Raw genomic sequence first — 22,553 nt, 5'->3', positions numbered from 1 at the left:
ACAGACATTTATATAGCTAGGGACTACAATGGCCAAAGCACTAGACCTGAAATCAGAAGTCCTGCATGCAAATCCAGCCTTAGACCCTTACTAGCTGTATGATCCTAAGCAAGTTACTTCACCTTTGTCTCAGTTCCCTCATCTGTAAAATGAAGATAATGGTACCTATTTCCAGGATTGTTGTGAGGATAAAATGAGATAAGATTTGTAAAACACTTTAAAAATCTTAAAGTACCATTTATATATATATATATATGCAAATTATTGTTATTATCATCATCTTCGCCAAGAAAATCCTAAATAGGGTCACAAAGAGTTGGACATTACTAAAACAACTGAGCAATAAAAGTGAACATTATTATTAACTCATTTGAACCCCCTCCCAAATCCTTTGATAATATTGTCCCCATTTTATAGATAAGAAAACTAAGGATGAATAAGATTTCATATAAATCTAGGCAAGTCACAAGTCTTTGCCTTAGTTTCCTCATCTGAAAAAAAATGAGAGAAATGGGCTTTGGTCTCTAGGGCTCTTTCTGGCTCTATAGCTATGATGCTGATTCTTGGTTATGCAGTTTATAAAATAACAGATTTAGGAGCCTCAGAATCCATCCAGTTCAACTACCTCCTTTTACAGTTGTGAAAATTGAGCATGAAGCAGTTAAATGACTTGTCCAAAGTCATACAGGTAAATAGTAAGTGGCGGTGGTGGGATTTTAACTCCAGTGATCTCATTGCACATAAATTGATGTTTCTATTGCTCCAATTTCTTTTTATGTCAGTTAGGGATTGAACCCAAATTTTCATTCCAAATTCAGCCCCCTTTGCATTAGATCACACTGAGACCTGGACAGGAGAGTCACAGAGCCAGCAAGGAGCAGAGGAATAAAGCCAGGACTTCTCCCTCCCATGAGATGTCCTGCAGGGAGAGTCCTTAGCCTCCTTCCACCCCACCCCCCAACTTCAGTTTCCCTGATGATGCTCATCCAGCTTCAGTTAGACCATAACTGACCAGCTGAGGACCTCACTAATATACTGCACATTAGACTTCAGAAAATTATTGAAATAGGGAAAAGTAGTAATATCTTAGGATGCTGATATTTAAAGGGTCCCTAGAACATGAGGTAAAAGGAATCTTAGGAAATAGAAAGTCAGAACTGGGGGATCTTGGAGCACAGAATTTCAAGACTGGAAGATCTATGAATTTGGAGTTAAGACCTAGGTTCAAATCCCAGCACTGCTATTTAATACCTGTGTGACCATAGGTAAGTGACTTGATGTCTCTGGGAACTCAGTTTCCTGAGGAAACATGAGATATTGCTGTTGAGTCATTTTTCAATCATATCCAATTCTTTGTAACCCTATTTAGGCTTTTTTGGAAGAGACACTGGAGTGGTTTGCCATTTCCTTCTCCAGTCATTTGACAGATGAGGAAACTAAGGCAAACAGTATGCCATGACTTGTCCAGGGCCACACAGAGAGTAGTGTCTGAGGCCTCCATGCTCTTTTCACTGAGTCTCCTAGACACATATGGGTCTTAAAATTGTTTTGATGCTTAATAAAAGTGATGAATTTGGACTAGATGATACTTAAGAGTCTCTCCAGCTTTATAACTTCACTTCTGTGACCTTAGAATGTAGAATATTAAGTCTAGAAGGAGTCTGGTTATTATTCCTCCCATTATCAGCTGGGGAAAATAAATCCCAGGAAGAGGAACTAATTTAAGAACTTAAAACATTATGAGGAAATTCTAAACCAGATGCCTTCCATCTCATTATTCCACCTCTCTTGATTGATTATGTTTAGCATCTCTGGCCTTTGGATGGTTCATTTGATTTTTAAAAGATGATTGACCCATCTCACCCTTGTAGACCACCAGGGCTTCCCCGCCCCTGCCCCCCGACCACTTCAATCTTTAAAATATTTATGCATTTGGGAGTTTCATGATTCCCAAGTGAACTGATGAAAATTTCTCCTCAACACCAATTCTTTTCTAAATCTGAATTTCATACAGATTTCTGAGGGTCCTGGGCTCTCTGTAGATTGGCTCGAGTCTGGTGTGTTTATAAGTAGAAGCCCCTCCTGGACCATCATGACCAGCAGCATTCTTTAACACTGGCATTGACGTTGGCTAGAGTCTTCCCCCTACTGTCTGCTTTGCTGCATTGCTGTTAGAGTAGAAGCCCTGATCATGGACTGCAGCAGTCTGAGAACAGAGAACCCAGAATGGGAGAGTTGGGCTGAGGGTGGGGTGGGAACATATACACAAAGAGACAGACAGACAGCAGAGACACACAGAGAGAGACAGAGACAAGCAGACACAGATAGATGGACAGATAGAGAGAGGCACAGAGAGAAATCAAGAGACAGAGACAAAGACAGAAAGATAGACAGACTAGAGACACGGAGAGAAACAGAGACAGATGGATGGACAGAGACAGAGAGAGAGATAGAGAGACTGAGACAGAGATACAGACAGAAAGACAGACTAGAGATACAGAGAGAGAGAGAGAGAGAGAGAGAGAGAGAGAGAGAGAGAGAGACCAAGAGATAGAGATAGTGAGAGACAGAAAGATGGATGGATCAAAGACAGACAGAGAGAGACAGAGACAGAGAGACAGACAAAGACAGAGAAACAGAGACAGAGAGAGAGAAACAAAGATAGACACAGAGAGAGTCAGAAGAGCAGAGAGGAGAGAAAAGAGAGAAAGTAAGAGACAGAGTTTTTTTAAGGTGCTTCTATTCTAATGAGGGGACCAATACTCCGTCAGTCAGTAAACATTTATGAAGAACCTACCATGCGCCAACCACATTCTGAGCCTTGGGGGATACAAAGAAAGGTAAGAGACCATCCCTACTTTGGAAGAGCTGCCAGTCTAATGGGGAGGACCCCCGGCAAACAGCTATGTGTAAACAGGTCATAGGCAGGATGAAATGGTGACCATCAGCAGCGGGAAGGTTCTAGAATTCAGAGGATGTGATTCAGGGCAGCCTATCCTATATCCTCCTTTCCCAAACTCCCTATTTCTCATCCCTAGAATGCCCTCCTCTAGAAGGCAGGGTCACTTCCAGGGAGTCTCCTTTTGGGTCCTGAATGACAGCCTGGTGCCAGAGGATTTCCAGGATCTTTGCCCCTTCAGAATCTGTCCGGTCTCTGAGGGCCCCCTCCCACTTGGTTTAGGCTGCATGTTCATCCATAATTATTTCTGTCCAGGGACAAGGCTTTGGAGTGTCTGACCCCCAGCAAAGGCTCAGGGTAACACTAATGGAAGTTCACATTCTTCTAGCCTTTTTCTGAACTATTCTGATTTGTTTATCTGGTAGGCCACTAGATGGCACTGTGGGTAGCACACTGGAGCTAGAATCTGGCAGATCTGTGTTCAAATCCAACTGGACTTTTACTAGCTGTGTGGCCCTGGGAAAGTCACCTAGCCTTACTTTTCCTATCTATAAAATGGGAATAATGGCACCTTCCTCCCAGGGTTGTTAGGAGGTTGCAAATCACTTAGCATAGTGAGGAGCATATCAGAGATATGTTATAAATATTAGTTATTATTAGAATGTAAACTCTTTGCAGGTGGAAATTGTCTTGGTATTAACAGTGCCTGGAACATGAAAAGATCTTCATCAACTTGTTGAAATATATTGTTGAATTCAATTATTCCTATTTTATAGATGTGGCAACTGAGATCAGAGAGGAGGGGCTTTTTCAAGGTCCCATAGCTAGCAAATGGCAGAGCTGGGATTTGGACCTAAATCTGGTACCCACTCTGACCAATACATTATATTAACAACTCATAGATTCAAATCTTCAGGAAGAGGGAACAGTAGCGACTGGAATATATGATAGACATAAAAATGACTGGTAGCTGAGGGTAGAGAAGACAGAGAAGAATGGAATTTATCTAGATGGTACTGTAGGTAGAACACCAGCCCTGGACTCAGGAAGGTCTGAGTTCAAATTCAGCCTCAATCACTTACTAGCTGTGTGACTTTGGGCAAATCACTTAACCCTGATTGCCTCGCATCCAGGGCCTTCTCCAATCATCCTGATCTATATCTGGCCACTAGACCCAGATGTCTCCAGAGGATAAGGTGAAGGGGAGGCACCTCCTCCCTCATATCCAGTTCATGTGCTTGTGGCATCACCTCCCTGATGTCATGTCTTCTTTGAGAATAAAGGACAAACATCTCCAGCACATGTAGAATGTTCCAATGTAAGATTCTAAGATTCTTGAGGGCAGGGTCAGAATGGGCTTTATGTTTGTAACCTCTAATATCTGGCACAGTGTGTGAATCCCTTAAAAGAGGAAGTGCTTCATAAAAATGTTCATTGAACTAAATGGATCTAATTCAGCTGGGCTAACCAAGGGGTTCTCATCTTGGCTCTACCAGTTTTAATCATGGGACTGGCCTGAACCTGAGTCCTTATTAGAAGGTCCACCAATGGAGGGTGAGGTGCCCAAGTTCAGACCTGTTTGACTTCCACCCACCTCTTGAGGTCCTTTGAGGTCTATGAGATAGTTGATAGTTGACATACAAGTAAGGACCTGTACTGACTGCCACAAAAGTCTGTTTTCTTCCAGTGTCTCAGAACAGCTTGGAGTTTAAGTGGTGGATTCCCAAAGCCTATGCCATTGAAATGCAAATAATAACAAATCTTACCAAGTTGGAAAGTTTATTTATTATCTGAAGACCTGCCTTGCGAAGGGCAGAAACCCTGAACCCTAGAGTGGTTGAGCTGATTGGAAGTGGGAACGGGTAGGTAGGAAGAAAAGTTAAGAGTTATTTTGACTAGAATAACTCTTGGAGATTATCTCCATGAGAGGTGGAGAGGTTGTATCCTAATATGGAATACCCATTTGATGAAATCATGGGTGCTTGGAGTTTTGAACTAATGACCTAGAATTAAAGCCTAATTAAAGTCACTAAATGAAATTTACTCTAGTCCCTGCCCAGGGGTCATTTGATCTACCATGATCCCTCTTGAGTCACCCATCTGTGTCTGAGTAAATACTTAGGGTGGGTTTTGGTATGGTGTGTGTGTGTGTGTGTGTGTGTGTGTGTGTGTGTGTATCATTTCTTTTAGAAACAGACCACAGTAGTAGGATTACCGAATCAAAAGGTGTGAATAGTTGAATGACTTTTCTCACATAATTCCAAATTGTTTTCAAGAATGACTCCACCCTGTTGTGGCTCCCCCAAAAAACTTCTATTTGTGTGTCTATCTTCCCATATCCTCTCCAGCAGCAACAGTTTCCATCTTTCATCATCTGTGCCAATTTGATGGATGTGAGGTGAAACTTCAGTGTGATTTTCATCTGTAATTTTTTATTTTTATTGAAGTAAATATCTATTTTTTTCACTGATAATGCACATTTTTTTCTGAAAACCGTATATGCCTTTGAATAGTGCTTAGTCTCCGATATTTAGGCCAGTTATTTGGGTAGCTTCTGAGTAAAGCTTTGTTCTCCCTTTTCACTCCAGATCTAGTGGAAGGAGAGTCACCCAGGTGGTCCGGGACTTCCTGTATGCACAGAAAGTTCAGCCTCCCGTGGAACTTTTTGTGGACTGGCTGGCCGTGGGTCATGTGGATGAGTTATTAAGTTTTGTCCCTGCCCCAGATGACAAGGTAAGATCCCCTTGGGAGGCCGTTCATCATTCCCCTTGAGGGTCCAGCAGTGCAGTTTCATCTCTTCCAAGACCCTTCTGCAGTTTTCCAAAGGTGACAGTTTTTATGGTCATCCTTGTTATTAGCTCTTATGCATACACACACACAGTCTTCTTCAAGAGGCACCATGACACATTGGAATTAGGGATGGATTTGGGGGGGGTCAGAATTCATGACTTTGCTACTTCTGAGCTGTATGAGAAGTAAAAATCCTCTCCTCACTGGAATCAGAGAGTTGGACTAAATGGCTTTTAAGATTCCCCTATCCAGTTCTCTGATCTTGGATCTGCTACTTACCAAATATATATTGGAAGACAAAGTCACTTGGTTTTCCTAGGCCTCAACTACCCCATTTATTAAAAAATGAGACTGGATAAGAATTTAACAATCATTTGTTAAGTACCTGAGCTATATCTAACACTGTGTTAGGTTCCAAGGAGAGAGGACAAAATCCTTTGCCCTCAAAGAGCTTACATTCTATCAAGAGATTGGGGGGCGGCTAGGTGGCACAGTGGATAGAGCACCAGCCTTGGAGTCAGGAGTACCTGAGTTCAAATCCAGCCTCAGACACTTAATAATTACCTAGCCGTGTGGCCTTGGGCAAGCCACTTAACCCCACTGCCTTGAAAAAAAAAATCTAAAAAAAAAAGAGATTGGAGTCACACAGACTGACTGGTAGGAACTTGGAATCTAGGTCTAAATCTGTGATCCTAGAATTATACAGGGTAAAAACATGTAACCCCTTGGCCTCAGGTATTCTGCTAGTATTCATCCTTTTAGATGCTCAGGTTGACAAACCCCCAGGCTGCACTGCCTGGGCCTGTAGTGACACTACCCCTGTGGCCATTGAAGTTAGTAGGAAGCCTGGCCATGGATGCTCTAAACACTTTGTGAGCTGCCCTGCCAAGTAGGGTCAGAATCCCCTCCTGTGTGCATGGACTTCATCATAGATTTGGTCTGAGGGAATCTACATTTTTCCATATAGGGTTTTCGCCTGCTTCTGGCCAGTCCTGGAGCCTGTTTCAAACTTTTCCAAGAGAAACAGAAATGGGGCCATGGGCGGGCCCTCCTGTTTGAAGGTCTTGTTGGTGAGTTCTTCATTGTGTTGCTTTTTCTCATCCCTGTCACTGAGATCCCATTGGGTCCATACCCTTACCTCCCTATATCCTCAATCCCCCAGCTCCCACTAGTTCCAGAGATCTGGGGAGGAACTTCAGAGGTCCTCTAAACCATGTTTGATTGCTCTCCCAGAGGTGAGACCAAATTGGTCATTTGTTGGCCTCTGGAGTTGGTTTCACTTGGGGCAGCTCTACCCAGTAGGAAGTTTCTCCACAAAGGTTTCTTGCCTTCTTTACTCCTCACTCACAGGACTATTCTGAAGCCATTAATGAACAAGTCACAGGACATTAATAGAGAGAGAGAGAAAGCATTATCCTAGCAGCAAGAAGGCCTACCTACTTCCTTCTGATTCACCAGTCAGTATCCCCCAGTCCTAGGCTCATTTATTAGCCATGTCACCTTGGGTAGCATATCTTGCCTATCTAAGCCTCAGGTTCCCCAATTGTAAAATAGTGCTACTTTACAAGATAAGGAAAAAAAAGTTTTCAAAATCTTAAATAAAATAAAATATGTTAGAAAATGTGAGAGGTTATGATTTAAGGAGTACTAATAAGAATAGAAGCTCCCATTTCAATGCATTTATCAGTTTTATATAATACTTTCCTTACAAGATCCCTGTGACTGTGACTCATTCTCAGTTTACAGAGGGAGAAACTGAGGTTCAAATTTTACTTTTGTTTTACAGATGGGGAAACTACATTCTCATATAATAGATGAGGAAATTGAGGTTTAAATAATATTCTCATTTTACAGATGGGAATCTGGGGGTCAGAAGTATTATTCTCGTTTTACAGATGGGAGAAATGAGGCTTAGAAAGAAGAGATGACTTGTGCAAGTCTCATAGCCAACAAGTCATCGTGAGATGTAGTTTCTTAAAGATCATTTAAGTACACCCCATCATTTTTCAAATGAGGAAACAGAGAGCCTGAGAAGAAAGTGGCTTGGGACCTTGATATCTTTGACTCCTAGAACTATTGTCTCTCTTACACAGAATCCCTGTTAAAGTAGGGCTGAAGTTTGAACCCATGCCTTCTTGTTGCTCTTTATCCCCCCCCCCCCCCCATTGCCTCATAGTTTAGCTGGTGAGAGAACTTATCTGCGCATGGAAGGATAATTCAGCATTCCAAATAGAAGAAATACAGGGCCAAATGAATGAAATACATAGTCATTGAGTCACTCAACAAGTATTCATTAAGGACCTATTATATTTTCTGAGCATTGTTGAGGCAAAGAAAGACAAGGAAAAAAAAGTCTGCCCTCATGGGACTTACATTCTAATGGAGAACATAGCACGTTGAATGAGAAGGTGCCTACAATATAGAGACTGGGGAGATGGCTCAGTGGCATAAAAGGAGGTCTAAAGAATAGGAAGGGCTCCCTGGGGCTGAGATGAAACTCAGGACCACTTCCTGGAGCAACCACTCTCCCCAAGCAGACCAGCAAAACCCTCAGGATTTCAGACTCTGGGCAGCTTTCCAAGGGCTCAGGACACCGAAACTTCCCCACCCAGGGCCCCTGGCACATACCTGGCTATCTTGGGAATGATCTGATTTAATCACAGAGCCTCAAACCACATTGGCTCAAGTTGTCTCTGGAATCAGTGAGAACCACATGATAGAGTGGGAAAAGGGTTGGACGTGGAATCAGGAGAGACTAAGTTTTGTATCCTGCCTTTGAAACCATGAGACCCCAAGAGAGTCACGAGGGCAGCTCAGCTCCCACCCTCCCTGACTCATTATGTCTGCTCTGTTTGGTCACCCAACAGTGAGCATCACTTGTCAGATGAAGCTATAGAGGGAATGTTTATCTAATTTGTGAGTATTCCAAAAGGAGGTACAGCTAACACATCAGATGGCAGAACCAAGGTCCAAAAGATGTCACCAGGCTAGATATTAAGCCCAGTCTAATTTTAAAAGGAATTTAATAGGAGATGTAAAGGCCTATATTTGGGTTCAAAAAAAATCAGCTGATTAACTTGTAGAAATAGGATCGGAAGATGAGAATCTTTGGCTAGACAATAGTTTGGATGAAGATGATCTTGGTGTTTCAGTGGACTGTAAGCTCAATATCAGACTACATTGTGATTTGGGATTGCATTAATAGAGTTTCAGAAGTCGGGAGAGAAGTGCAATTCCATCATTCTCTGCCCTGGTCAGACTAGGGGGCAGGGCACACAAAAAAAGATGATCCCCAAATTGCTTGCTTTCTCAAAAGAGGAGGGGAGGAGGAGGAAAAGAGTGAATTTGGAACTTAAAAATTTTTTAAAAACAAATGTTAAGGGGGGCGGCTAGGTGGCGTAGTGGATAAAGCACCGGCCTTGGAGTCAGGAGTACCTGGGTTCAAATGCGGTCTCAGACACTTAATAATTACCTAGCTGTGTGGCCTTGGGCAAGCCACTTAATCCCATTTGCCTTGTAAAAACCTAAAAAAAAAAAGGTTAAAAATTGGTTTTTATATGTATTTGAGGAAAAATAAAATCTTAAATTAAAGTTAAAACAGTTGAAACCATTTGTTTTTATACAGACTTTGTTTCCAAATTATTCCCATTCCCTCTCCCCTACCCAGAGACCCATCTCTTATAAAAAAGGAAATAAAATGGGGAAGGGAAGCAAGATGAATCACTATACCTAACAAATCTGACAGTATATATTCAACACTCATAGTCCCCCCACCTCTACAAAAAAGGGGGAAAAACCTCTTTTTTCATGTCTTCTTTGGGATCACATTTTAGAAAGGACAATGAAAACTGGAGTGTAACTAAAATAGAGGGTGTCTAGATTGTTGGCCATTTCATGGAAGGACAATTGAAGGACAATTTGGCAGGGTTCTTAAGGTTCTTTTTTTTAAAAAAAAAATTATTTAAGGCAACAGTTAAGAATAACTTACCCAAGGTCACACAGCTAGGCAAGTAAGTGTCTGAGGTCAGAGACTTGAACTCAGATTCTCCTGACTCCAGGGCCAGTGCTCTATCCACTGCACAACCTAGCTGCCCCTCCAGGGTTTTGTCTGGATAAAAAGAAGGCCAGAGAAGTTGTCTTCATAAATGTGAAGGGTTCTTATGAGGGAGGAGAAATTTAACTTTCTGCTTGACCAAGAAGATAGAACCAGGAGAAATGAATAAAAATATCAAAAAGTCGATTTAGGCTTGAAAAAAATCCCACTTCTCCAATGGTGAATCTCCCAATAGGGAGTTGACTGCCTCTGGGGGCAATGCATTTCCCCATTCCCAAAATTTTCAGGTAGAATCAGACAGGTGTCCTGCACAGGGGATTTCTGTTCAGGGATGGCAGCCTCAGTTATCCTTTCCAACACTGAAATTCAGTGATTCTATGCACTCTTAGTCTGGCTCAGCTCTACCCTGAGCCACCCTTTTTTCCCATTTCCTCAAGATCCAACCTCCCTTGCAGAAATTCATTTCATTCATGTTATAACTTCCCATACTTCAAAGTTACCGGTAAGTTGTAACATGTCAGAGGGTCAAGGTCACCATAAAAAATTGCAACCCCACAAACGCTTGCAAAACTGCTTTGCTAAGTAAGAAGACACCAAGACAACCTGCAAAAAAATGCTGACTCACAGTCTGTGAACTTAAATTCTGCCTTCTGACCTCAAAGCAATAGGATTTTAAAGGAGTAATTTTTAAAAATTACTGACAGTAATTTCTAACTTGAATTTTCTTCTTTCTTCCTCCACCCACATTTCTCTTTCATCTCTCTTTCCCTCTGACTTTACCTCTTTCCTTCTTTGTCTCTTTCCTTTTCTCCTTTCTATCTCTCGCTCCACTTCTCTCTCTCCCTCCTCACTTCTTTCTCTCCCTCTTTTCCATTTTTATCTCTCACTCTGTCTCTCTTCTCTCACTATCTCTGACTTTTCTCCCTTTCCCCCTTTCTTATTGAGCTCTCTCCTACTTCTTCCCTTGTCTTTCTCTTTCTCTTCTGTTTCTCTCTCTCTCTCTCTCTCTCCATATATATATATATATATATACATATATATATATATATATATATCCTTCTTTCCTTCTCTGTGGCTTTCTCTATCCACCCATCTCTACTATCCATTACTGTCTCTATTTCTCTACCTTTTTTTTTTTCTGTTTCTTTCTCACCATCTCTTTCTCCATGCTTCTCTGCCCCCCTTCTATTTCATTCAATATATCTGTCTCTTTCCCGTAATATCCATAATATTCCTCTCTTTCCTTCTCCATTCCTTTTCTTCTCTGTCTCTTTCTTTATCCCTATCTCTCTCCATATCTCTGTCTCTGTCTGGCTCCTCCCTTCCTCATTCTTTCCTCCACAGGGAGTCAACAGGTGAAGACCATGTCCATCAATCAGATCCTGTCCAATGAAAACCTTATCAGTTACAACAAGTTTGTCCAGGTACTAGGAAGGCGGAGGGGACATTGGAGACACTCAAAAAAAAATCTGTTGTTATTTTTTATAAAGAGGGTCAGAAAGAAGAGAAAATGAAATCCTAGGAAAAAGAAAAAAAATGTCACTAGAGGATCCCCACCCTGCCCAGAAGGAAATCACTTTCCTGTGGTCCAATCATACCTGGCCTCCTTTACTGACTTTGGCTCCTTAGACATTCCTAGGGCCCAAAACGGAGCAAGACCCAGTCTGAGGTGCTAGTTATTTCCCTCTGCTGCTGTAGAAGCCTTGTTGAGGGTTGGACAATTATGGTCCCAGACAGAAGCAGAGAAGATTGTGTTTCTGATATGTGATTTGAGGGCCACTGAGTAGCCCATCTGTCCTTTTTTGACCAGTGATTTCTTGAAGGTTCTGTTTAATGTATTTACATTTATATTACCCCTAAAGAACAATATATGACGTTACTATCTGCTTCTACTAGATTAATCTATCCCAATGATGTTGAGAGAGAAATACTGGGTAACATGAAAAGAATCTTTGATTTGGAGACATAGGGTCTGGATTCAAATCTTATCTCTGTGACCTTGACCTTTATTTGTCTGTCCTCAGTTCCTCACCTATAAAATCAAGGGTTTGCACTAACCGATCTCTAAGGTGCCTCTGAGCTCTAAATCTTTGATCCAGTGAAGTTCCAGTGACCTGTACTGGTTACAATTATATTCAAGGAGATAAGGAAATTACTGGAAGATGTGAGTTCTGGGATATTGATACTTATGAGGTTGTAGAGAACAGGGAAAGTAAAGCAGGATAGGAAAGATCAGCATCCCCCATTTTTTTTTTGCAAGGCAGTGAGGTTAAGTGGCTTGCCCAAGGCCACACAGCTAGGTCATTATTAAGTGTCTGAGGCCGGATTTGAACTCAGGTACTCCTGACTCCAGAGTCAATGCTCTATTTACTGCCCCACCTAGCCACCCCACCCTGTGCCACCTAGCCGACCCCAGTATCCCCATTTTCAAAAAAGAGATTGATGTCTTTAAACTCTAGGACAATGAGTTTTATTTTGATTCATGGGAAAATTCTAGGATGGGTCATTAAATAGATGGTTGGTGAAAATCTAGAAAAGGAAGTAGTGCTCACACAGCACCAGCATGACTTTTTCACAAAAAGTCGTGCCAAATGAACCCTATTTGAATGAGAGAACAAAAGGACATTTATTGGTATGACTGTAAGAACCTTTATTGAGCAGTTATTATGCCCACACATATGATGTTATCCATGTTGTCTGTGAAGGATCATCTTCATAGGTGAACCTGAGTTCAAATTCAGCCTCAGACACTTACTAGCTGTGTGACCTTGGGCAAGTCACTTAATGATTGCCTCACATCGAGGGTCATCTCTAGTCATCCTGATCCATATTTGGCCACTGGACCCAAATGACTCTGGAGGAGAAAGTGAGGCTGGTGACTTAACACAGCATCGCTCTCCCTACTCAAATCCAATTTACATACCTGTCATGGCATCACCTCCCTGATATCATAGTCTTTGAAAAAATGAAGGACAAACATCATAGCACATAGAGTGCTGGTCCTCGAGTCAGGAAGACTCATCTTCCTGAGTTCAAATCTGGCCTTGGACACTTACTAATTGTGTGATCCTAAGTAAGCCACTTCACCCTGTCTGCCTCAAGTTTCCTCATCTGTAAAATGAACTGGAGAAAGAAATGGTAAACCACTTCAGTATCTTTATGAAGAAAACCCCAAGGGCAGTTAGGTGGTCCAGGGGATAGAGCACCGGCCCTGGAGTCAGGAGTACCTGGGTTCAAATCTGGTCTCAGACACTTAATAACTACCTAGCTGTGTGGCCTTGGGCAAGCCACTTAACCCCATTGACTTGCAAAAACCTAAAAAAACAAAACCAAACCCCAAATGGGGTTATGAAGAGTCAAAGATGATTGAATAATGACTCAACAATAACAAAATGCTCGAGTAATAGTAGGGATTAAATGCAAAATTGAAACAGTCTCAGCCCTCAAAGGCATTAATTTCTAGCTGGGGAACCTTACATTTGGGGAAGAGGTGGCCAGGGATTGGGTTACTAGGGAAATTCTGTAGCTAGAGTCTATGTAGATTTTAACTAAGTATTTGATAAAGTCACTCATACTCTTCTTGTAGAAAGAGCACTGTAGGTCCTAGAGAAGGAATGCTGAATGGAGGAAGGGGGTGCCTGCCAGTAATTGGCTCTTACTCGGCATGGCCCTACAGCCAGTCTCTGGCTCCCAGGAGAGGTTTGCATGATAGTGGAAAGTGAAATGTTGTCTCTTTCCTAGATAACATGGACAGTATCATACATTGGTTCCTCATCCAAGAGGTCTATGATTTCTCTCCTGGAACTAGTCTTCCTTTGTTTCATTGTCCACTTTCCACTAACTCTGACCCCTTGGGGCTCACTACCCCATCCCTCCTAGAGTTGCATTGACTGGAACCGAGAGGTCCTGAAGCGAGAGCTGGGTCTGGCAGACAAAGACATCATCGACATCCCTCAGCTCTTCAAAACAGAGAAGAGGAAAGCTGTGGCATTTTTCCCTGACTTGGTGAGAACAAGAGAATGAATGGTTGTCTCCAACGTCACTGGAATTATTAGTTTCATTATTAATAATATCTCCCTCAAACCAAGAAACTTGTTCTTTTGTCTATAGGCAGGCAGGGAGGGAGGCAGTTTGCAACAGCTCCAAAAGAGGAGTAAGGTAGGCCTTATTGTTCCTCTTTAATTAAGGAGGAAGTATTTTTTTAAATTATTTTTTGTTTTGTGTTTTTTGCAATGCAGTAGGGTTAAGTGACTTGCCCAAGGTCACACAGCTAGGTAATTATTAAAGTGTCTGAACTCAGGAACTCCTGACTCCAGGGTGGGTGTTCTATCCACTGCGCCACCTAGCTGCCCCTCATTTTTTAAAAATTTATTTTAAGGCTATGGGGTTAAGTGACTTGCTCAAGATCACACAGCTAGCAATTATTAAGTGGTCAGATGCCAGATTTGAACCCACTCTTCCTGACTCCAGGGCCAGTGCTCTATCTACTATACCATTGAGCTGCCCAGGAGGAAGTGTTTTACATTTTCTGAATATGGATTAACAAGTAGCCAAGGAGGGAATAGAATTCACGGAAAACTCCAAAAGAGTTGACGTGGAGGGTGGGAAGACTTGATTTCAGTTTGTGCCTCTGGCTAAATCCAATGTTTCCACTGTACTTCAAGGTTCACAAAGCACTAGTTCCTATGTCCTTTGGTCCTCAGGATGACCTGAGGAGAGAGGGAGTTCAAGACTTATTATTCCCAGTCTATGGTTAATAAAATGAGGTACAAATTTACACAGGTGTGAAGCAAAGATTGAAACTCAGATCTCCTGATTCCAGAACTGGGGTCTCTTCCCTCCATCTCACTATATAACACTGTCTCCATTTTATAAAGTGTCAGTTGAGGTTTGAATTGGCTCAGTGGTTTGTCCAGAAGGACAACATTAATAAGTAGCTAAGCTGAGGTCCAAGTTTGAGTTGCTTCAAATGTCCCCTTTGGACTGGAAGGGGCTCTCTCCCTTGTCCCGAAGGGTTTCCTGTGGCCTACGTGAGGTCCAATCATTTATCTACTTTCTTAGAGAGGGAATAAGGATCCAGACATGGTCATAACGAGTGTCCAGAATGGACCTGGAAGAATTGTAATTGTTGGACCATGGATTCATTCCTGGAATAAATACCATCTAGTCTAGCGCCCTCAGTTTATAAAACTGAGACCTGGGAAAGGGAAGTGTCTCAGCCAAAGTTATGCAAGTAGTAAGAGAGAAGGTAGGGATTCTAACCCAGGTCAATAATTCCCCAACCCCTGGGGGCCTGAGAGGGAGAATAAAATCTCCATAAACTCTCTTCTGGCCAATTTGTCCAAAGGCAGGCAGGCAGAACCTGACCCTAAATGACCTTTTTAAATAATAACTGACATTTATCCAGCATTCTAACAGTGACAAAGTGCTCTGTGCTCCTTCTCTGACTTGAGCCTCATCACTACTCTGTGAAATGGGTTCTATAGGCATTATTATTTCTATTTTAGAGATGAGGAGACTGAAGGGATGTTGTGACCCAAGTTCACCCAACACTAGAAAGTCAATGAATTATTCATTAAATACTTATTCTATGAGAGGCACTGTGCAGATACTGGGTATATATACATATATATAGCAATACATACATACAAATATAAATATATACACATACATGGATATATAAATATGTAGCAAGACAATATTATGTTAGCACATAAACAAAGACAGTCCCTGACCTCAATCCATTTTAATAGAAAGAAGCAATATCTATATCTTCTAAATAGCTATATATCTATATTTATATGTCTATATGTAGGGAAGTGTTAAGGAGGAAGAGGTTTTTTTGTGTTTAGAAAGTTAGCAGGGTATAAAGAGGAGTAGATTGACACACCCATTTTATGATAAAGTTGATGTGATTATGGTTGCAGAACTGGAAATATAGAGGGAGTGGAGAGGTGGAGGAAAAAAATAGTGGGTGATGGAAGCAATTAAGGGGAGAGATTAGCATAAGCACTGAAAGAATTAATTCCTTTAGGGAAGAGTTTCTAGTTTAGGAGGCAAGGAAAAGGGTAAGAGGATAACCAGGGAGGGAAATGCCAGGGGTAGAATGAAAGGGATGATGATGATGATGATGATGATGATGATGATGATGATGATGAGAAGATGAGTGCGCTGGGGTCTTCATGAGTTAGCCAGTTTCAACACTGTAATTCAACATGTTTCACTGACTCCATTCCAGAAACTCTGAGCTCTTAAAGGGGGGATGAACAGAGGACACAGGGAGGGCAGGTGACTGCACTGGGACACTTGCTGACAGAGGGGTCAGGCAAGACTGTGAGAGATGCCTCCTGACCAACAGATCTATGCTTCCTGGTCATGAAAAATACAGGCTTTCTTCTTCTCCTGTCCTCATTTGCTTGGTTCTTTCCTTCCTCTTTTCAGCTAAATCTCCCTTGCCCCCACATTTCCGTCTTGTTCTGAAACTCCAACATAACTTCCCTTTCCTTTCTTCCTGAAAATTCAATGACTGACTTTTTTTCTTTTTTAAAAATTTTATTTATTTTATTCCGAACTTATGAAGTAAAACAAATATTTCCTTAAAAAAGTGTAATAGAAAAACAGGACTGTACTTGAAATTGCAAATTCATTATGTACAACTTGCTATGCCTTTCAAATATACAACATAGTTACCTTGAAACCTTTTTTCCCTTTCTCCTCCCCACCAAAACTTTGAGATTGTTACATAGATGGATACAGATGATAGGCACATATTTATATGTATATACTTGCATAGATCCATACAGATGATAGATAGATAGATAGATAGATAGATAGACAGATAGAGATAGATAGATAGATAGATAGATAGATAGATAGATAGATAGATAGATAGATGGAAGATAGATAGATGGATAATAATGTTCGTACTTCTTTTTTGAAGAAGACCACAACATCAGGGAAATGATGCCATGAGTGAGGGGGAATACTGTGCTCAAGTCATCAGCCTCATTTTCTCCCCCAGAATCAGGTCAGCTAGAGATGGCCCTTAATATTCAAAACAAAACAAGAAAGGGTCAACTAGATAGCACAGTGGATAGAGCACCAGCCCTGGAATCAGAAGAACCTGAGTTCAATCTGGTCTCAGACACTGAAAAATTATGTATCTGTGTGACTTTGGGCAAGTCACTTAAGTCCATTGCCTTGCAAAAAACAAAACAAAACAAAACAAAACAAAACAAAAAGAATACTGCACTGTAATTCCAGGTAGATCAATATAGACAGACAGGCAGATAGATAAATGGACCTATTGATATAGAGATAGAGATAGACATAGAGATAGACATAGACATAGAGATAGAGATAGAGATAGGGATAGGGATGGGGATAGGGATAGGGATAGATATAGGGATAGAGATAGATATAGATATATAGATTAGATATAAATATAGATTAGATATAGATATAGATGGATGATTAGATAATGTCAATTCCTTTTTTTAAAAATTCAAACAGTATCATACTTCATGGAATCTTTGTGGTTAATGTAGGTATTTATAATGGTCAGAATGACTTGGTTCCTGAAAGATGTTCTTAAAACAAGACTGCTGTTACTATATACAATGTTCTTGATTCTACTCATTGTGTTATTCATTATTTTGTGGAGGTCTCTCTAGACTTTTCTAAAATCATCAAGATCACTATTTCTTATAACAGAGTAATAATATTCTATCATGAACATATACTACAGTTTGTTTAATCATTCCCCAATTAACTGGCAAAATCCACAATTCCCAATTCTTTGTCACACAAATGATGCTATACATATGTAGGTTCTTTTACATTTTCCCATATCACCTTGGGGAATAGATCTAATGGTGGTATTTGAGGATCATAGACAATTTAATAACTCTTTGAACATAATTCCAAATCTCTCTCTCCAAAATGGTTAGATCAGCTCCCAGATCCACCAACAATGAATTAAGTTCCAAATTTTTTCACTTCCTGACTTTTAAGATAAGCTTTTAAGTTCAAAATACTCCAAATGGTTGCCAGCCCACCTTTCTTCTGCCTGTCCTGGCTCCCACCTTAAATAATCATGGACGACAAATGACAGTAGGTCATAAGGGCAAAGTTTCCATCAAAGCAGTTATACAATTCAACAAAACTACATTGTGGGGACAGCTAGGTGGTGCAGTGAATAGAATAGTGGCTCCAGAGTCAGGATGGCCCTGAATTCAAATCTAACCTCAGGCACTTGATACTAACTGTGTGATCCTGAGCAAGTCACTTAACTCCTATTGTCACATACACACACACACACACACACACACACACACACACACACAAATACATTAAATACCTACTATTTGCAATGTATTCTCTTGGCAACTGAGCATCCCAAAATAGACACTGACATAGTTTGTGACCTCAAAGAGCTTCCAGTCAATCAATCATAAGCATTTATCAAGAATCTATTAATAAATAATAAATATACCATCGTAAGGGCTGAAAAAGGAAAGGCAGAAGATGGTCTCAGCACTCAAAGAGCTCACATTCTAATGGGGGAGATAACATGCTAACAAATATGAAGAGAGGAGGGTAGAGGAAATATGGACTATAAACAGTACATATGTATATCACAACAAACCAATGAATTAACATTTCTTCAGCCCCTACTATGCATAGAATGGTAGAGGATGAAGTTGAAAGATGGTGAGTCAACTACTGAACTCACCAGAAAGAGTGAAGGGAATGACCTGGAGACAGGGCCTTAGAATCAGAGATGGCAGGGACCTTGGAAGTCATAGAGTCTAACTCTTTCTGAGACTCAGAGTGATGGCATCACTTGCCCAAGGTCACACAGGGAAAGAGTGTGGAAGAGCTAAGATTCAAATCCAGGGCCTTTGACTCCAAATCTAGGATTCTTCCCTATGCATCACTCTGCCCCTTCATGAGTGGATACCAGTATCAAGAATGGAGGAAATGGGGCAGCTAGGTGGTGCAGTGGATAGAGCACCCACTCTGGAATCAGGAGGACCTGAGTTCAAACTTGACCTCATACACTTAATAATTGCCTAGCTGTGTGACCTTGGGCAAATCACTTAACCCCATTGCCTTAAATAAATAAAAATTTTTTTAAAAGAAGGGAGGAAATGATAGATCAAGGGAATAGCCTGGACCCCAAAGAGCCAAGAGGTCATTTGGGGGAGGTATGATAGAAGTGAAGCCTATGGTGGGAGCGGCAATCAAGAAGCAGGTCCAGCCTTCCTTATGACCCCAAGTCAGAGGAAAAGGAATGGTCTTCAGATTAGAAGAAATAAGGTTCTGGGTCTAGACTTGAATCTCAACTCTCTCCTATGCTACCCTATATAATCTCAGATGGTCATTTCCCCTTCTCAGTCTCAGTTTCCTCCTATATAAAATGAGGGAGTTGTACTAACTAGTCACTGAGGACCCTTCCAGTTCTCAGTCTACAATCCTATCCTTAATCTCTCTGGGTCTCAGTTTTCTCATCTCATTCAATTTATGAAGGAATAGAATATAAGGTTTCTAAGGTCCCTTCCATTTCTAAATCTACGAACCCATGTGTCACTGAGGAATCTGAAAATTTTAGCTTGGATTCCATTCTTCCTCTGATGAAGCTCCTAGTAAGAAAGGAGAAAAGATTCCAAATCCAGATAGCTCTAAAAATACAATGTGCCATGGTGGGTGTTTTAGAAAGGTGGAAACAAAGTCCTCTGATGACTGGGAAAGCAGTTTTTATTTACTGGGGTGGGAGGAGGGAGAGAAAGAATTAGAGAAGGCTTTCTGGAATCTGATGAGTTACATAGATTAAGTCCTGGATGAAATTTGAGAATTTTTAATGTGCTGGGCCCAGGAAACTGTTGATGGAAGAACAAATATTTGAGTTATGTCTTGAGGGGAAAGGAGGAGTTTCTGGGTAGCTAGGTGGCACAGTGAATAGAGCACCAGCCCTGCAGTCAGGAGGACCTGAGTTCATTTCCAGCCTCAGACACTTAATAATTACCTAACCTTGTGACCTTGGGTAAGTCGTTTGACCCCACTACCTTTCTTTTTTTTTTTTTGAGTTTTTTTGCAAGGCAAATGGGGTTAAGTGGCTTGCCCAAGGCCACACAGCTAAGTAATTATTAAGTGTCTGAGACCGGATTTGAACCCTGGTACTCCTGACTCCAGGGTTAGTGCTTTATACACTGTGCCACCTAGCCACCCCCCCCCCACTACCTTTCAAAAACAAAATTAAAGAAACAAGAAAGGAGTTTCTACAGAGTAAGAATTGAGAAGGAAAGGAAGGAGACTGTTACAAGAATCAGATGTTAGGGCAGAACGAGCAAAAAGCACAAAGATGGGAGAGGATGGGAGAAAGCAGGATGAGAAATGAGAATCCAGTTTTAGTGACTGGAGTTGTATGAGATAAGGCTGGTTGGGTAGTTTGGAAGTAGACAATGAAGAATCTTGAATGCGAGGGTCAGGAGGTCATCCTTTATTCACTGAACCATGAGGAGCCACTAAAGGTTTTGGAGTTAAGGAATATCATGATTTTGGCAGGATATCAGAAGTTCTGTGTGGCCATGAGTGCCCATGGTGCTGTGATGCCATTTCTTCTTCTAACATCTCCAATCTTCTACTGTGATCACAGGTGAACATGCTCGTGTTGGGGAAACACCTAGGAATCCCCAAACCCTTTGGGCCCATCATCAATGGGCGTTGCTGCCTGGAGGAAAAGGTCCGATCCTTGTTGGAGCCACTGGGCCTTGAGTGCAACTTCATTGATGACTTCACCCCCTACCACATGCTACATGGGGAGGTACACTGTGGTACCAATGTCCGCAGGAAGCCCTTCCCCTTCAAATGGTGGAATATGATCCCCTGAGCTGGCTCCCTTCCCTTCAACCTCTTCTCTGCCTGGGAACTTATGTATGAGACAGATGGAAGATTCACCTGAATGATGGAAAATCAACAAAGCAAACAAATCCCAGGAAGCTTTGAGAAAAACCAAGTCCTACTGGGAACACTAAGACCTTTCCCTGTAGTCCCTTCCCTTCATTAGCTCTCTACCTTGAAGCTGAAAAGCTCAGAGACTAGGTCCTCTTCCTCCATAAAACAACATGACTTCATCTCATGCTGCCTCCCACGTTTAAAAACTCATAATCAATCCCCAAAACTGTTCACCTGTCATTTCTTTCTTTTGTAAACTCCTTTTGAAAAATATTTCAGCTTATAGAGTTGTATCATGGTGATTGTCATCTCCTTTCTTCAGTTAAGCCCAAGCCCCCACCAAGTTCACATCACCAGGATGTGAACTTGGAAAAGGAAGGAAAGGAAAAATTCACAAGCCAAATTTAGTTTAGTCCAATTACTTCCAAAACTACAGAGCAATAGAGCTAAGAGGCAATATTACTTCTAATGTGAGAAGGTTTAAAAAACCCAATGGAGGCTGTCACCCAGCAACCTGGTCCTTAGATCTGAATCTCCAAGCAAGAATAAGCAGGATTCAAGGGAGAAACACTTACCAAAGTTTTCTCTTTATTCCAAGAAAATACCCCTCTATTAGACCATAAATTCCTAGAGGGCAGGGGCTATGTCTTATATATCTTCTTATCTCTCACAGGACTTCCTTCCAAAATCTTGCATACAGTAAATGATAAATAAATGGGTTTATTTTGAGTGTGACTCTGAAGGTAGGTTTCTGACAGGCCAATAAGATTCCCTTTGCAATCCAACATTTAGGAATTTGACTCTTGATCTGAAAACCTGAGACTCTTAGGAATTTAGTAATATCAGGAATTCTGGGAGTTTGGGAATAGGGGAAGACATACTTAGCAAGTGTAGTGCCAAGAAGTACAGTAAGTAAAATTCCTTCCCTCAAGGAGTTTGTATAATAATGAACAAAGATGACATATGAAAGGGAAAAGCTGGGGTGGGGGGGGGGTTGGGAAAAGAAAGACATTTAAGAGACCACTGCAAGATGAAGACAAGAGCTGGCCTCAAAATGGAGGCTGCAGGAGAAACAGACCAACCAGACAAAGGGGCCTCAGAGGCAGAGACATATTCCAGAACAATAAAAATCACAATCTCCAAACTGGAAAGGACATTGGAGACCATACAATTTAAGCCACACCTGAACAAACATTATTTCTGCAATGAACACAACAAATGGTCATCCAGAATTTCTTTCATGAAGTCTCCCAAGTGACAGGGAGCTCACTCCCTTTCCAGGCAACCCATTCCACTTTGGGGAAGAACCAACAGTTAGGAAGGTACTCTTGACATCAATCCTTGATTGTCTCTAGTTCAGCCTCCTGAGGCCAAAGAAAATAGGCCTCATCCCTCTTCTATCCCATTGGCCTTCAAATATTTGGTCTTTCTGGCTATTATATTATTAATGTGATAATGTGACAATACCATAATGATACATTAATCAATTATCATAAAATAAAAAATTATTACCTAAATTATCATAAAAATGATTACATTAATAAAGTAGATAGATAGCTGGAAGACTCAGACTCAGGAAGACCTTCTGATACATATTATTTGTGTGCCCATGAACAAATCATATAATGTCTCAGAACACTGGACAACTCTTTAAAACTCTGGTAGAGAAAAAATGTCTTTCTAAATTAATGGGGGGATTTCCCGTCTAAACCATAATCCCTTTGCCAAAAAAAAAAAGACTATATCTCATTTCTATGTTACCATGTGGAGAATGATGGATTGGAATATTTCCCTGTTGTTTCAGATAAGAAATTTGGGCTTGAAAGGAATGAAATGATGTGCCCAAAGTCACAA

The 22,553-nt window shown here is 41.2% G+C and overlaps 1 protein-coding gene across 1 annotated transcript in view; it reads left to right on the top strand.

Annotated features, from left to right (window-relative positions):
• The window catches only part of PADI3 (peptidyl arginine deiminase 3), a 52,756-nt gene extending 31,427 nt beyond the window's left edge, over positions 1-21,329 (top strand). Inside the window, exons 12-16 of the mRNA XM_074218293.1 lie at positions 5,488-5,632; positions 6,657-6,759; positions 11,088-11,167; positions 13,623-13,748; positions 20,401-21,329. Coding sequence (XP_074074394.1) covers positions 5,488-5,632; positions 6,657-6,759; positions 11,088-11,167; positions 13,623-13,748; positions 20,401-20,634 — 688 coding nt within the window. The 3' untranslated portion in view covers positions 20,635-21,329. The remainder of the gene's footprint in view (positions 1-5,487; positions 5,633-6,656; positions 6,760-11,087; positions 11,168-13,622; positions 13,749-20,400) is intronic.
• Positions 21,330-22,553: the final 1,224 nt, after the last annotated feature.

The sequence above is a fragment of the Macrotis lagotis genome, chromosome 1 (genome assembly GCF_037893015.1).
Source record: "Macrotis lagotis isolate mMagLag1 chromosome 1, bilby.v1.9.chrom.fasta, whole genome shotgun sequence".
NCBI classification, from domain to species: domain Eukaryota; kingdom Metazoa; phylum Chordata; class Mammalia; order Peramelemorphia; family Peramelidae; genus Macrotis; species Macrotis lagotis.
This window is presented reverse-complemented; position numbering and strand designations above follow the sequence as displayed.